Source organism: Callospermophilus lateralis, chromosome 6 (genome assembly GCF_048772815.1).
Source record: "Callospermophilus lateralis isolate mCalLat2 chromosome 6, mCalLat2.hap1, whole genome shotgun sequence".
NCBI lineage: Eukaryota > Metazoa > Chordata > Mammalia > Rodentia > Sciuridae > Callospermophilus > Callospermophilus lateralis.
Genome location: NC_135310.1, coordinates 47042703 through 47060621, shown reverse-complemented (window position 1 = coordinate 47060621; position 17919 = coordinate 47042703). Strand labels below are relative to the sequence as shown.

At 37.3% G+C, this 17919-nt stretch overlaps 1 protein-coding gene across 1 annotated transcript in view; it reads left to right on the top strand.

Moving 5' to 3' along the window:
* The window catches only part of Slc35f1 (solute carrier family 35 member F1), a 374177-nt gene that overhangs the window by 221323 nt on the left and 134935 nt on the right, over positions 1-17919 (top strand). The window contains exon 2 of the mRNA XM_076859791.2: positions 4084-4259. Within this exon, the coding sequence (XP_076715906.1) occupies positions 4084-4259 (176 nt within the window). The remainder of the gene's footprint in view (positions 1-4083; positions 4260-17919) is intronic.

Genomic DNA, 17919 nt, shown 5'->3' with positions numbered 1-17919 from the left:
CTCTATCAATTCACACCAGCAGCAGCTGAATGAGGTGGCCACTAATTATAAGCAGAAATTGAAATTGAATACAGCAGATTTGCTGTTTTGTTTGGCAAAAGAAACAAGAATAGGCTTGTGTTGACCTATTGAAAGGGGCACATGACAGATATCTTGAGGAGGGGGGTGTTCATCAGAGCATCTGGCCAGCTTTCTTTCTTTCTTTCTTTCTTTTTTTGTCTTTACCTTCTCTAAAATATTTCTAGAAATTATCCAGTTAGGTTAGCTTGAAGCTCTGTGCATTCTGTGTGAGAACAAAGAATATTTTTTGGCAGCATCATGATGGTATAACACAGTACAAAGATATAGAACCATATTACCTACTTCTCATCTAAACTTTTCGCAGTGTGGTCAGTATAAGTTGAGTATAGCTCAGTGACCTCTCTGAGCATCATTTACTTATCTATAAAATAGAATGTTAATAATATCTGCCTTGCAAGATTTTTTTGAGTATGAAGTAATAAGTAAATTTAACCCCAGGGTTTGGCACATAATAGGCACTTATTAAACATCAACTATTATTGTTATTTCACCTCCACTGGCCCACATTTTTTACTAAGTTATTTGGGAACCCTCTTACAAATTTTGGGATGTATCACTCCCCAAGGATAAGGATTGTGTCTAACTCATCATCACTTGTATAGCATATGGTATACAGAAGGCTATTTCTTAGTATGCTGGCACATCTACACAATTTAGACTAAAATTTTTCTCTTTCACATAAGTAATCAGTAATTCTCTCTGGCTTGATTTTGTTCAGGAAAGGCTTAGGATACTGTCCAGGTTTCGAATACTATGGTTGTAATTTGAATTGCTGTAGAACTACCAGATCTACCAATCTAGCTATGGCCTTTGCCACTTCTCCCAAGGGAACATAGTCCAGCTGAGTTTGCTCCAGGGGACATCAAGAACAACTCTCTTGTATGCCAGCTCTCACTCAATCCATTTTCAAGGATCTAGCTTATTAGGCAAATAATCAAGAGTAACTCAATAATTGTATAATCAAGTCTATTGTAAATTAATGTTTAAGTCATTTTAAACATTCTTGTGTCAACTATCATGAAGGCTATTATGTTTCATGGTAACTGGATCCTACTCCTTCAAAAAACTCTTTAAATTATTTGAATTCTTCAAAGTCAACACCTTTTATTTCTCAGCACTTTCTATCCACTTAGTCACCTCTCACAATCTCTTCCATGAAAGTCTCTAGCCTCTTGGTTTCTATAACATCAGTATTACAAAGGTTGGCAGTTGCTACCAGTCATCTTTTGCCAGTCCTCAATCTCTCTAATCGCCAAGCAACATTCAGTGTGACAACCATTTTCTTCTACAAATGCCTGGCCCTTGGTTTTCTTAACACCAAGAACTACCCTGTCCTTCCAGCCACTTTTGACCCAGTGATGCCTTTTTTCTTCCACTTTGCCCAACGCTACTCTTGGAATCTCCCAAGGGTTTTCCCAGTGTCATCTTATTTTCTCTGGCTCTCTGTTCTTTGATGATACTCTCCATTTTCAGTACTTTAGCTATCACTTCCGTAAATATAACATGTGCATATTATCTCTTGAATGACTTCCCTATCCAACCATGATCCCATGTTTCTTATACTGCTGGATCATTTGGAAGATCATCTGGCAGCTCAGAATCAACATACCTAAAATATTTATTGTCTTTCCACTAAAACCAATACCTTATCATGATTTTTGTCAGTGGATATTTTATTTCTCTCAGCCTTAAGAAACTTTGAGTTGATTCTCTCTACATTTTTTTTTAAATCACCCTTTCTATAAACTGTTCAGTGTTGCCTACACCTATCTCGGCACTGTCTTTGAATCCTTCCATTTTCTACTTCCTCTGAACCAACCAGATTGCCTGTCTATAGATATATTGAAGAGCATTGTATAAGAATCACAGTCTGGCAAAGGCAAGAGAAATGTAAAAGCAGTAATTACAATGCAATGAGATAGAACTAATAAAGGAGATGCCTACCAGGGGAGCAGAAAACTCTTCTCACAGATGAGCCAAGTCCTGAAAAGATGAATAGGTGTCAGACTGGCAAAAGCAAAATGAATATTCTGGAAATAATAACGTATGCAAAATAATACAGCCAACGAAGACCATGACTCATTGAAGTGCAAATAGCTCCCAATGTCTGGAACTATGGCTTCATGGAAGAATCATATGGGGTAGGGGCAAAAAGAGGCAAAGCTTCCCAAAGGTAGTTGAAGCAGAGGAGAAGATTTAGAACACCGTTTCAGTTACCTGTTGCTGTATAACTATTGTAAAACTCTATGCCATAAAATAATATTTATGCTTTCTCAAAATCCTCCAACTGAGCAGCAGTCTCTGGGGATAGTTCATCTCTGTGGCCTATGGCACAGGATGGTTTGACTTGACTGGAGCAGGAAGATCCCAGATCCTGACTCCTATGTTCTTCACATCAACTGAGGCAGCCATACTAACTGGGCTTCTCTTATATTTCCCTGTGGTCTCTCAGTATTTAATAGTCAACTCAGACTTCTTTACTTGGAAGCTAATTCCAAAGAAGGGAAAACATGGAAACTGCAGAGCTTCTTAATTCTTAGGCTTAGAAGTCACATGGCATTCTTCCCCTATACTCTATTGTCAAAGCAAGTCATAAGACCCATTTGGTTTCCCAAAAAGGAGAAATTTTGGAAGGAGCAGCACGAATACAAAGGGAAGTTGGCAGCTGTCTTTGCAGATCGTGTACGATAGGCCCTGTGGAACACTGCATTCTATAGAGAAATGTAGGATTTAAAGCTGCAGACGGGTATTTGAAATATGTTTAAAACCATGTCTTTAACCCATTTACAGAATTTGAATTTAGGGGTCAAGGGCCAGTACCTGGAAATAAATTCGTCTCAGAAAAGTGTCCTCCAAGGTCCATGGACCTTGCCATATTTTTACTCTCTGTGGAAGCAAATGGAATGAACAAAGTATGATTGATGCTTTTCTGTTTCAAATCAAAATAAAATCAAAGTACTGCTCAGGACTCTGTGTTTTTCCTTCCAGAAAAAAATGGATTTATATCCTCCATGAGGGAAAAAATTTAAAAACCACCGATCTTCTGCCTAAGGCCATTTTGTTTAGAAATACTAGTGCTTGCTTATTTTATATTTCTGTGTGTACAAATACACCAGGAAAGTCAGATGAAACTTTCAGGGAGGACAGAAGTCTGCTTTGTATTTCCAGGGAGTTTTCTTCTGTTGGAGAATGCATGTGTATGTCATCAGAAAGCTTGGGTGGGCATTTCATTTTCATGCAAAGTGAACACTTCGACTATTGCCTGTCATCTCTACTATAGTGGTCCACAGGGGCAGAGCCTATGAAAAAGGCACAAAAAATATTTGCATACTTTGAAAGGTTTTATTATACCACTATGGTGTTGAATTTCCTTTAGGAATAACAGTTTTAATAGAAAGGCAATTGTGATGTGAGAGAAGCAGAGGCCTAATGTGTGTTAAAGCTTCCTAGAGAAAATTAAGATCCAAAGTTTAGGAATGAACTGGAGATGGCCCTTCTGGAATTTTAGGGATTCATATAGCTGTTTCACCTAAGTGCTCTGGATCCAGAACCTTGATCTATAAAGGAAAATGGTGTATGAATCTGAGGATGAAGCTGGACTGTGTTCACTCCTGGTCAATGTTGAGGTTCTTTCTCGTGTCACTAAATACTTATTAACATTATGGTGGGCATCAAAATATGATGTTCATTTTTCTCTATAGTCGCCAGAGTGCAGTGGCTAGAATCTAGATTCCTGTGAGGGGATTTGACCTCATATCTGATTTTGCCGTTTCCTATTTACATGACTATGAACAAATTCCTTAGTCGATTTAAGTTTTGGTTTCCACTGCTATAAAATCTCAATGATAATTGTACCTTCCTCATAGGATTGGTGTCAAGGATTAAAAGAATTAAGATATATTGCCCTTAATCCAGTTCATGGTATGAGTAACCAATAAATTTTAACTGCTATTATCAGCAATAAACTTCTTGCTGATTTTGCTGTGTTTATCTCTTTCTCAGGGAGATGTTAATCTCCGTGGCTCTGGGTCAAGTGTTATCTCTTCTTATTTGTGGAATTGGCCTGACCAGCAAGTACCTGTCAGAAGATTTCCATGCTAATACACCAGTCTTCCAGAGTTTCCTCAATTACATTCTTCTCTTCTTGGTCTATACCACCACCCTAGCTGTCAGACAAGGTAAGCTTCCTATATCTCCAGGAATATAGCTTTTGCATCTACCTAGAAGAATGTGAGCCATGGCTGAATAACTTTTAGTCACTTAAGGCATCAATAAGACAATTCAAAAACTCTAAATCTCACTTTTCTATTTTGCAGTAATACTGCAAGCAAAATGAATGAATAAATCACAAAGAAGCATAGTATGTGTGAATTCAGCAAGAAGTAGCAAATGCAGTATAGGTAGAAATGTATAGTTGCTCACTATTTGAATTCCTGTTAACATTCCTTATACCTTAGTGTTTCTCTAGAATCAGAATCAGGCCCCATTCAGATTTCCTAAATAATGCTAATCCTGAGATAGCCAAGAGCAATTCAGACAAATAAATGTTCTTTGGAAAAGTGACATAAGAAAGATATAAATAGTAAACACAAACAACTCTAGTAAAAACACAGGGGAGAATAAAGAAGTGAAAGCTACCACAAATGGTCAGGCAAGTTGGTAAATTATTTTACACTAAAAATAATTAAAGTAATAAAATAGTCTTCTAAGAATCAATGCAAGAAAAAAAATTTTTTTTAAGAAACCATTGCAAGAAAAAAAAGAGCAGTTGAATTGAAAATCCTGAAGTATGTCCTCTCCCAAATAATAACCATTTAACTATGAAATATGCATAGAAAAATAATCATTAATAGGTTTAAAAATAATTAAATACATTAGGACACATGTATAACTGTATACATCAGTTCTAATAGTGTTTCTGAAACTTTTGTAGGAACTATTTTTCAGTATTTAATTTCTACATTTATTGGATTTTTATCTATAATAATATTGCTTAGTTATAATTTTTTGGCTAGTACTTGGTTTTATCTTAGAGGAAGAATAATAATGAACAAGCTGATACTGAATTAATTTTGGATTTGTTTGAAGTATTAGAGAAGCTAATTTCACTTGCTTCTTAAAAATTAGTGCTTTCAGTGTTTGTTTTTTAAAAATTTACCATCAGTAGACATAATTAGCTTAAGAACAAAGTGTCAGCTAAAACCTCAGCTTACCAAAGTTATAGACATTGAATCTCAGCTGTTTCCTCAGCATGTTGGAAGCTAATAATTTTGAATGTTACAAATGCAATGTCTAACAGTTATCCCTGCTGTTTTGCAAGTGGTACTTCAAATCAGGAAAGGGCTCCAGTAAGTAAGGATATGGGGGAGGCATATAATTAGCAATGCATGTCTGAGAGACTGTGGGAATGTGTAACTTGGCCATATCAAGATGAAAGGACTAAGAGCTAAGAGTTGAATGTTAAAATCACTTGATGCAAACTTGAATCAATATTAAAAGAATCTACTAATTATTTAGCCCATTGCAAGGAGTATAATTTAGAAGAATAAGACTAAATGAAGAACAGTTTTGCAATACTCTAATATTGAAAAAGGAAATTACCACAAGAGTGGTGAATGCATCTTCTCTAATGATTTGAGAACTAAACAGTAGGGACTATCAGAGGTGGTGATGGTAGCTTTGGGTTCTCATCCATCTTACTTTTCAGGAGCCCAGAGATTTAACAAGAACCTGCTTCAGGGGGAAAAAAAATTAATCATTCTAAAAACCAGAAAGAATATATTCAGCAGTTACAGGTAGAAACCAGAAGACATTAGAAAACTAAATGTAGGAAAAAACCCAAAGTTATATTATCATAATCTACATAATGTGCTAGCCACCTCTGTGTGTGTAATCCCTTTTTATTCTTTCAGTACGAGAAATAAGTATTATTATCCAAAATTTTACAAATGAGAAAGCCAAAGCTTTGATGGCACAGGATTCTGCTCAAGCATATGGTTTAGGAAGTAGTAGAGGCACATCGTGGGCCTGGCTTGTGAAGCTGTGGGACTGCAGGGCCCACGCTGCCTCCCCATGTGAGGTTCAGGGGAGGACGCAGGAGAGATGGGAGATTTTTCTGAACAAAAATAGAGGTGACTTTGTTCCTTCGTTCGTTTGTTTGCTGAATTTCAAAACCATTGAACAAGAAACCAGCCCTGGGGTGTAAGATCTAGTGAGACACAGCAATGAAGCCAGGAGGAAGTTATAGATCATATGGGGAAAGGGTTGGCTCAAATAGAAAGAGGGACAAATGGAAAGAGACCAAAGACTAGGAGCATCTAGGTACCTGGAGGCTCTTTGGAAAGGAAGGCTGAAAAGGACTTAGGGAAATTCTGACTGAAATTCCTCAGGATGGAAATCAATTTCTAAAATGCCCTCTCTGGAGATTTTTACTATTGCCTCATTATCACTAAATTTGCTGGTATGTCTTTATTTGTGTTTTACTTTGGAGTGTTTACTTGTTTTAAGCTTCATCTTTAGAGTTTTAATAGGCTGGCATTAAGCTAACATCTGGAAATCAACATAGTAATTACATTAATTTTGTCTAGGCTGATTCAGTGCTATGTTCTAGAGACATAACATCTTTTCATTCAGGCACCTCAAGATTTGGGAAGGAATGAAACACAGAGAAGAGGCCAGGAAGTCCTGTGTGTATGGGACAGGATCTCTCATAGCCATTTTCTCCTCTTTTCCCAGTGTTGCTCAAGGGCTGAGGGTTAAGTCTGAGCAAGGTGCTGGTCTTTATAGCTTTCCGAGCACAAACCAGCTACTCTGCTGGGCCCCCATAGCAGCTTGATAAGACCTTAGGCCCATAACAGCTAGAAGTTAGACTTATGAATATGTTTTTTTAAACAAATCTTCTATCATGTTAATCATACAGCTTCTAAAAATGTGTGATTATCACATTTGAACACAATGTCGTAAATGCAGGAAGTTCTTCAAGAGCAGTAAGGGTAATGTTACTATGAAAACCCTGCCACAAATTGACTTCAACATTAAGCTGAATTGTCCCCATCATTTTTGCTGGGGGCCAATGGTGAAATGACAGAGGCAATAGCTTCCATTATGAGTTCTGGTATGAAGTTGAGTTTTGAACTTACTCCTGATTATTAATTAATTCCTACAGAAATTTGGGTACCATCCCTTCTTCAAAAAAAACTCTATTGAGTAAATTTTAAGTCTAGCCTTATTCATAATTGGAATTAGGGTTTCTTTCAGAAGGTTCTGAAAAATTTTTTAAAAAAGCTTACTATATATAATGAAGACCTTTAAAATATAACTCTGTAGAAAGAACTGTACTTCAAAAATGTAGTTCCACTGACAGTGTGTATAGTTTGAGAATTTCGGTAAAATTTAGATTACTCGTACTTTAATAGCTTGATTGTAACCATACTGGGAAATTATTTGGGAAGTGAAAATGTACCTTTAAAGAAATGTCAGAAATTCAAATAATTCATGCAGTATACCCAAAATAGGGCTCAAGATTATGATTTTAAAAGTATAGTGAGGCTTCTAAAAACTCCTATGACAAAACTTCAAGTGTTTTTTAGAACTCACTTTCAGCAGTTCTTGAGTAAAATATATAGTCAATAATTCAACTTCCTTTTCTTCTACTATCATTTTTCTATACCTTTGTCTCTAATTTAAGGAGGTAAAAGGCAAGAAGCCAAGGGTAAAAAGAAAACACTTTCTGGCCTTGTTCTCTTCCTCAAGTCATAGTGGCAGGGAGAAAAATGAATATGAGGAGTGAATAGAATCAGAAGTGTCTGCCACTTTTTAATATATACACCCTGGAAATGAAATAAAATGTTGCCACCATTGAGCATCGTTAGAGTACTAACGATCTCAATATTTCAGGTTCTATAAGTTTTGCTTTTTCATTGAAAGGTATTTTTATATGTTCTCCCAATTTTGAATATTAAACAAACTGCCAGTTAAAAGCAATTTGACGAGCACTGCATGTATCTTGCTTTCCAGTAAATTCTTGAAACATAAACATTATTCAATCTATTTATTCAATCATTTATATATTTTTCTGTCAGTATAAAAATGAAATGAGTCTTTAATAGTACCAATAGAGCACTCATAAAAATATCACCATATAGAATCTTTTCTTTTCCCCAAAGAAAGAATGCCAAAAAGTGAACTTCATGTGATGTCGCCCACTGCCCGAACAGACAATAGAAACTTGGTTCCCCTCAGTGGAATGGGCTGGCTGAGAAAAGCTAAAAAAAGAAAGAAAAGAAAACCACCGGACACAAAAAGTAGTTTCAAAAGTGGGGGCAGCATGAGCAAGCCAATCAGACAGATGGAGCTTCTATACTCTAGCAAAATGGAGCCCACGCTTGCTTTATTTATATCAGGGGACATCAAATACAGGGATAAGGTTTCAAGGGCAGAGTCTTGCTTCTTGGTATCTTGCAGTCAACAGGTTGATTGACATCTTGACGGGCCACGCCCATCTCAGGTGCTGTATGGGATCTCTGTGAGGGGGAAGTTCACCTGCATTAGGTGATCAGTCCTTGTGGGGGTGCTATAGGAGGTTCCCAATGCCAGACTTATCCCCTCATTAGGCTGCTATGCACCACATAGTCCTCACACACAACCCACAGAAGGTTCGTGATGATGTGAGAAATGTTTTTGTTTTGAATATTACATTTTAGAAGGTAGGAACCCTAGAGGTCTAAGTTCCAATTTCAGTTCTAAGAGACTGGAGAAATGAGGTCAGTTGGGTATTGCAAGTATTCACTCTCTCCCAGAACCATCTACCCACCATATTTCATTCTCCACCTGGAGTGCTCAAGTGGGGTAAAAGAAATAAGAGATATATATGAACCTGACAGCTTTATCTACACGTGACAGCTGATTGCAACTCTTAACCAATGGTCTGGTCCTTAGCAATTAAAATAAATATTCATCTCATAACTTGTGCCAAAAGAAAAAAATGGGGGCGGGGGTGTTTTGTTTGTTTGGAGTTTTTGTAGGGTGGTTGGGATGATAGCTTGGGTAAGCACTGAACAGAAAGCAATTTTTGCCTCTTCCAACCCAGGACAGGAGGGTTCTTATTTTCTTTCTAGAAACTTCTTATAACTACAGATTAAATTCTCAGTTACCAGCATTGCAAGATTTAAAATATTGATGCAATTAAAAAAATGGAACTTGATATGAAATAAAATGAGCCTCTCCAAGAGCAAAAACAATCTGGGAGAGTAGGTATCTGGAAGAGTAGGTATTTCCCAATGTCAGACCCTAGAGTCACCTAAAGATCTCCCTCCTCAGTTCTGAGAAAACTCTGAGCATCTTTTCCCCAGCCTTTGTTGATGTTTCAGTTAGCTTTTTCACTGCTGTGACTAGAAGACCTGACAAGATCAGTTTCAGAGGAGGAAAAGTTTATTTGGAGGATCGCCATTTCAGAGGTCTCAGTTCACACACAGCTGGGACTTCATATCTTAAGCCTCAGGGTGAGGAAGAATATCATGGTGGAGGAGTGTGGAAGAGGGAAGTGGTTCACATGATGATCAGAAAGCAAAGAGACTAAGCTCAGCTCACCAAATATATATCCCAAAGGCATGTCTCCAGTGACCTGCCTCTTCCAGCCATATCCTACCTGCCTTTGGTTACCATTCAGTTAATCCCTACTAGGAGATTAATTCACTGATTAAGTTAAGGATCTAATAATCCAATAATTTCTCCTCTAAACTTTCTTACATGAACTTTTTGGGGACATCTCACATACAAACCAAAACAGTTGGAATTTTCTTTTATTATTTTTATTTTTTTATTTTTTTATTTTTTTGATTGTACTGGGAATTGAACCCATGGCCTGAAATTTTCTTTAATGTTTGCCATAGACAATCAAAAACATGGACTAGAATTGTGAAACAAAGCCAGAATCTAGGGCTTTCTCAGAGCAGAAGCCTGAACTTTGTTCTTATACAGCTCACTTCCTAATTCTCTGGATAATCTTGACTGAATCACTGAAGAGAAAGACTGTTAGTGGTTGATAGAATAAGAAAGCACTTGGCAAATGTAAATACAGAATTATAACTCCCTTGGGAGTCGTGGGGGAAATACTACTGTTACTTATCTAAGTCTGGTGAGATAATATTCATTGGAGCCTCTTAAAAAGTCTCCCTTGTGGGAAATTACTTGGCAACCTTCCATACCTATTTCTTCTCAGGTCACATTTATATTTATTTCTTAAGTATGATTGGAGAGTTTTAGGCCCCACAGTATGGAAAGATTGTACCTCAGGGATTTCTGAGATGAATCCTGGTAGATGTTCTGTGGGAATTATGCTTGTGGGGAAGAACAGGTTTGGGACTAGAGTGTCAAACATATTATACTGGGAAATTGGTAGAGAAAAATCATAAGAGAGAATCAGAATCCATATCTAACAAAGCTGTCTGCCAACATATATAACGACTGAGACTCTTGTATATTGTTGGTGGGAATACCAAATGGTAACACTTCTTTGGAAAATGGCTTAGCATTTGTTTGTCAAGTTAAACATACTCTTGCTGTGTGATGCAACAGTTGCATTCTTCCAAGAGAGATGAAAACAATGTCCACACAGAGAACTGGGTGGTAATGCTGGTAATGCCTAATACTACTTTATTCATAATTGCCTCAAACTGTAAACAACCCCAGTGACCATTAACTTGTGAAAAGATCAAGAAAAAGTGGCAAATTAACAAAATTAAGTACCACTCTCCAATAAAAGAAATATACTACTGACATATGCAGCAATATGGACTGTTTTTGAAACATTAAACTAAGTGCAAGAAGACAGATAATCAAAACTTACATGCTATGTAATTGCATACTGCACAGTTACATGATACTCTGGAAAAGGCAAAACCGTAGGACAGAAAAATAGACCAGTAGTTGCCAGAGCCTAGGGGTGGTGAGAAGCTGCAATGGGGGCATCAAAGGAACTTTAGAAGCAATGTCAATGTTCTATATATCTCAATTACTATGGAGGGTACATGACTATATACATTTGTCAAGAGTCTTAAACTATATACTTAAAGATGGTGGATTTTATCATGTCTAAATTATATTTAAATACATCATCCCAAAGGGAAAAAAGAGGAAATTAATGGGCTGTCTACTCTAACTTTGTGGTTAGCTTGATGGAATAAATACATTGTTGGGGCACAGCTTCTAATATGTAGCTATTTTTTTTCAGTCATTTCCATATATTGAGAAATGTCATTTGAAGTGTCTGCCTTCATTGTGGCACCTTTTTAGACTAGAAGAATGAGTATAGTTTCCTCCCAAAATGTATCTACTCCAAAGGACTTGCTAGTGTTACATGATTCATCAAGCTCATGATTCATCCAACAATGCAAAACATACACATTCCATATGCAGAGAGTGCTTAAAGGGAAATCTGCACCAAATCAAACCTTCTATAGTCTTAATCAAACTTACTATCCAATAGTGTGTGTCCCATTTGTGCTAATGTATATGAATCTCAAATAGAGTGATGTTACTTAGTGTAACAAATGACTTTCAGATTGAAAGAAATTGGTATGAATATGCAACACCATCTTCTCCTTTTAATGAATCCTTATATAAACTCACACACACACACACACGCTTTCTACATTAGACCCTTCATCATCTCCTATGCCAAATACTTCATTAATGAACACCCTTCTGATTCCTTCATTCTCAAGAGTATATAAGCTGTGGGGAGGGGTTGTCTCCTGTATTATCTGGAGCCATGTTGACTGTTAATTCTGGAAATCTTTAAGCATTCATCTACCCATGCTGAGAGCTGGCATTGAGCAATACTCATTCCTGGCACGAAGCTCCCGTGTTCATGTGGGAGATTGAAGGGTGGTTACAAGATGATAACTGTATTGCCTGAAGCAGATAAGTCCCCTTCTGCCAAAATAGTGCTTTGTATGTAATTAGTGTAAAAATTCAGAGGAATAGAGTTTATCCTTCCAATCATCTTTCTCATTAAAAAAGAATCATAATGGAGGAACAAAGCCATCCCTGCAGTGAATTGAATTGCTTTCCCTAAGTTTTCATTAAATCAAAGACTCAGCAGTTAAGCATCTTGCAAGACACTATTGCAGTCTGCTGCATGAGATCTGCAGGAAAAAAAAATGAAGCAAATGACTTTTTTTCTTCAAGTATTATAACTGTATTACAATTATCTTTAGATCTGTGTTCTCTGCCTATGTATTTTGTGAATGTTTGGTTTCATAGATTTGGTTTCATGAGATTTTTGAGACTGGGAAGAGTGAAAAAAATCATTGATATAATTATTTTCCTAGTGCATTATTAATTCTACAATGCACAAGGCCAATATCCCTTCTTCCAGGGTACAGAATGGGGTCTTCCTGGCTGAAAAAGTCAAGCCGCGGGTCACAATAGGCATTCAGAATCTTTGCTCAGAAGCTAGAGCTACCCTCTGACTTTTAAGTATAACTGCACTATATCATCCAACAAGGAGTAGGTAGCCAAGGAAAGAGCTGAGAGGACAATTCTCTAGAGGAGTTCTTGCCCCAGATGAGTATTTTTTTTTTTTCCTACTGCTTTGATTAGAGTTGTGAAATCCTAAGGCAAAATTCTTTCCCACTTTGTCTCTCCCTCTTGATTGGGCATGTCTGTTTTTCCAATCTCTTCTGTTTCCCCTCTTCACTCAGCCTTTTCTTCTCATGTAGTCTAAACTGATAGACAGATGTGGGGGTGAGGGGGACGAATGGGGAAGATAAACATTCCATTCCTGTGACCTGGGGGCAGAATGTCATTACAAACCTAGACAAAGGAGGGAAAAAAAAATCCAGATTCAGTTCAAGGTGTGTCTGCAGATCACCACTCCAAATTACTATTATTCTTTACTCAAGAAAAGGGTTGGTGCACAAGGATGCCCATTAAAGTATTCTCTGCCGTAAGTTTGAGTACCTTCTTTCCAGAGTGTTTTCTCTTTCACAACACACACAGAATGCATCTGTGAACTGTATCCAACTGAACACACACACAGAAAGTAAAGCAGATCCAGAGCAGCTGGGAAAATCAATTTCCCATTTGGTCTGCTGACCAAGGCTCCTGCCAGCTGGAAAAGTTGGGGGGGGGGGGAAGCCAGAACAGGATGACATTTCTGTTCCTGAAAATTTCCAATAAGGATTCAGTTCATGGGGCCAGGGACAACAGATGTTTTGGAAGACCCCATCATTACAATGGTAGAACTCTTCAGATATATTCTAACAAGGAGTATCGAGTCACTATTTTATAATCAAGATTCAATTTCTATATCAGTGACTTGGAATAGTCCATGAGAAGCAACCTCTCTTAAGGGCATTTTGTTAGATATCACTATGAGAAATCTGTAAGCAAAGATCTAGCCTCACTGATGATCTACTCTAAAAACAAGAATAATGCTTGGGTGAGTTCTTTACAAGAACACTTGCTCCCATTTTTGGACAGTGTAAGAATATTCTATCGCAAAGTATAAAAATATGCTTAGGATAGAGAAAGAAAAAATAAGTTAAAATAATTTAAACTGATAAACACCTGTAAAATTCCCTGTAGGGACACAAAGTACTGAGGGCTATAGAACCAGAGAAGTGGTCATGTGTCCTACAGCTGAGAAGAGGGAAGGCCAACTGTCACAGATCATGGGGCTGTTGCTTGGCCCTCATTAAGCAGGGGGAACATGCTACAGACAGATTGAATGGAATGCTGAGGCCTTACTAGGTTCAAACAGTAGCCTCTCCACCTACAAGCCCATTTCAACTTTTTTCTTAAATGAATGTCATTTGCTGAGGTTGAAATTTCCAGCTGTGCAGTGTTAAACTCAGGACTATTATAGCACAGCTTTAAGTAAGCTATTGATTTAAAACTTTTGTTGGACTAAAAGAAACCAAGTTAGATCATTCAGAAGCCAGCAAAGAACTCAACATCTAAAAATAAAGTTAAGAGACTTGTTAGGTACTTCCCTTAACAAAGAAAATGTGTGGGCATAGCTTATGTAAGTGACATAAATGTAGATATCTCTGCGCTTGTTAAAAATTGTACGCTATTTACTACATGGAAACTTACTAGCTCTCAGCTCCTGATTTCTGTTGTTTTGACCTCAGATATGTTGAGTGATTTGGATACTTGAGAATACTCACTGATAAAAGTGATCCCGTACTTATAGTGTCTCTTAACTGAGGGTGTCAAGCTGGTATACAAGTCAAGGATGCGACCTCTCCCCAGAGGCCTTTGTAGTTTTAATCCTGCCCATGATCACTTCCTATAGAGCCTTCCAGAAGGCTCCAACCTGAGTACTTCTTATTCAAATTTATATAAATTTTGGTCTTCTACCTTCCTCAGTCATGTTTCTTACTTCATGCATTCTCTTGTTCATTATTCATTTATTCAGCAAGTGCTTTCAGAATGCTTTCAACTGTCAGGCACTGTGCTGCTAGATGTGAAAGATACCTGACTGAGTAAAGATGGTCTCCCTCCTCCTGCCCATGTCAAGCTTGCAGAAGAGGGAGAGTGACAAGTAGAGTCCCTGTGACTGATCCCAGGGCCTTCTTTCCCCTTATCTCCACCAAACCTTTACTGCAAAAGCACTTACTTTTCCTCTGTCATCCACTCCACCACTCTTCCCTATACACCTTGAGGCCTCCCTTTCCCAGTTATTCACAGCAGAAGGATTCCTTATGGACCGTTAAAATCAACATATTGCTGTCCAGTGACCTCCCTTGGATAGCACACATTCCCTTTGTGCCAGGATCCTGTCTTTGCATTAAGAATAATTTGCATCTGCTTCTCTAGTGTCTCCATTACCTACCCATCGCCACTCGCTCCCTGAGAGAATACTATGCAGACATCACTCTCCTGCTTTCTTTAGAATTAGCTGTGGAGACTTCTTGACTTCTATGAGCTAGACAAGATGGCTCATTTTAGGATTTGTAATGGCCTCCAAGACCCTCAAAAGACTCTCTTTCCTTACCAGTGTTTGTGTATACATACATACGTGTGTGTGTGTGTGTGTGTGTGTGTGTGTGGTCTACATCATCTTGTCTGATTCAAGTGACTCCTCTATGTAAAGGCAAGTACTCCTTTACTTTGGGGGCTTTACCCTTTCAGGAGTCTTTGCCCTTTCCTTGTGACTTCCTTCAGCACTTGCTGGTGATTGAATCGTAGCTCCTGCCAAATTTCTAACAATCCCCATGAAATAGTAGAAACCATAATAATCTTATGTTATAAAGAGAAAAGTGACCAAGTAAAAAACACAGTGGGATTTTCAAGGTTCATTGGCTTTATCCCAGTACCTGACAGAGTAGAAAGACTTCCAATCACTCACTAGAACCATTAGCATCTGCTGAGGAGCAGGAAAGGAGAATAAATTACCATCCTCTGGCATTCGACCAACCAGCTCATCTTATTTTATTAGTATCCAGCATGTTCCACTCAGCTAATGGTCATCACATCTTTCAGAGTATCAGGCTACCATTTTTTGGTATTGTAGAAGACTAAATTAGTGATGCCTTTGATAGCAGGATCACAATAAGCACAATTTCCAGTAATACTAATTTTTTCCAGAAAGTAGCACAGATAATATCCATTCAAATGTAGCAGTGATTACAGTGCCTCTAATAAGCCTTTGTATCATCCTTTAATTTTACCAAAATCCCTGGTTTCAGGGATTGGTTTCACCTGAAAGCCAGAAAAGTATATCTTTCTTTATCAAGGATACCTCCAAAACCTGTATATCTTGCCAACTTCCCAGTTTAATATTTAACACACTCCACAAACTGACTTAGAAAACCACTTCATCTCTGAGATGGAAGTTTAACTTGCTTATAGAATATATAGTTGTTTTCACTTAAATTTCACAAGCATCTATTGAGCACAGTGTGTGCCCAATGCTGCACAGGTGCCTTAGAGGGACTTCTCTAGTCCCATCAGCTCTACCCCTGTCCTAAGCTAAGCCACCATCACCTCTCACCTGGACCAGGGCTACCATATCCAAAATGCTCACTTATCTCTGATGCCTGTCATGACTTATCACAATAGCCCCTCTTTTAAACGTTTATTTTATCCAAGTCTAAATACATTAGTAAACTAGGATTGGGTGATCATGTAAATCCTTCTTCATTTATGATTCTGATTGAAAATGGTATTTTAAAACAACAGCTGGGGAGGAACTGGTTAATAAAAAGTGATTATTTTCCATATCCATTGAAATCAACATGTACTTCTCTGTCATTCTATGAACAAAAATAGAGTCGTTTAACAAGGACTCAAAGAAACTCAAAATCAAGGTATTAAAATGTTGCTATTCCTGCTTTCTAATTAGCCTGTCTACTTGAGGAAAAGAGGCCAAAGATTTAATATGCTAATTTTTATTCTCTGAACAGGGTCTTTTCTCAAGTACAAGCCAAGTTACCTTGTATTTAAGAGTAGGAGACTCTGATCCTAAAGTAAAAAAAATACATAAAGTTAGAATTTTAGGTGCTAACTTCATTACAAATAAATTTGGTTGGTATTACACACTCTACATGCAACCTAATCACTAACCCCCATTTGTCTCTTAATATAGAATTGCCGATTAAAATCAGTTTGATTATGAGTTAAAATGAATTGAAAGACCTTAATAATGAAACTTCTGATTAAATATCTTTGTTGAATTGCTTCTAAGCAGATGTCTACTTTGTAGATACTGCCAAATATAGGGAAGAAACCAAGAAGAGCCTGGAGCCTCAGATAATTTTGATGTGATAAAGTTATAACCATTTTTAAAATTTTAGTTTTTAAACTACTCAAGTAACATCTCGGTATAAACATTGCTTATGTAAATATAAGCATTTTAAATACAGACATATATATAGTAAAAAAAATAAAAGTAAAAAAGAATGGTACTTCCCAGCTGTGACATAAATCCCAGTCTCCAAAGGAAATCTTTGTTAAAATGTTGTTACTCATCTTTCGTGACCTTTTTTTATGTGCATTTGCACTTACCTGCATAGTTATGTGTTTTTCATGTAAGTGCTAGAAACTATACAAATTGTTCTATAGTATGCTTTTCCACTTACTAATTAATGGATCCTGGAAGAATTTCCATCTCAGTACAGGTACATTTATCTTATAGTTTTTCATTGCTACAATAGTATTGATAAGGCCCAAATAAGTGGTGTTACAAATTGTTTCCAATTTTGAATTATCCCACCTATTTTATAAGAAGCATCCTTATAAAAGTTTCTGAATACACGTGAGACTATCTCATAGTTTAGATTTCTAAAAATTGAAGTGCCAGGAAAAAGGTCATTGTAAATGTTGATAAATATCACCATATTCTCCCCACCCACCCCCTAACACCCAGAAAGGCATTACCAATTTAAAAGTCTACTAATAGTGTTTGAGAGCACCTGTTTCCCCATTTCTTTATCACCACTGGATATTATTAATTTCTTTTTCGTTCCGAAAGGTGAGAAATACCTCATTGTAATAAATTCCATATCCTTAATTACTGGTGAAATGTGCATCCATTCATGTTTACTGGCAAAGTTAAATAACTTTCAAATTCTGAAGTAAAAGTGTGCAGTGATAATGATCCCTCGCACAGTCTGTTCTGGGTGTAGGAGTGCGTCCCACTGGGCTCCTTTCCTTCTTTCTTTCGTTCAGTTTCTTGTTTTCATTTACTCATGAATTAGTGCAAGAAGGAAAAATGAATGAGCGCTGTGATAGCTTCTTCTGGAAGAATGCCACTGCCTGAGCACTGGATAATAATATTGGAATTTATGCCATCAATAAACCTTTTATGGTAATGTAATTAGTAGGACT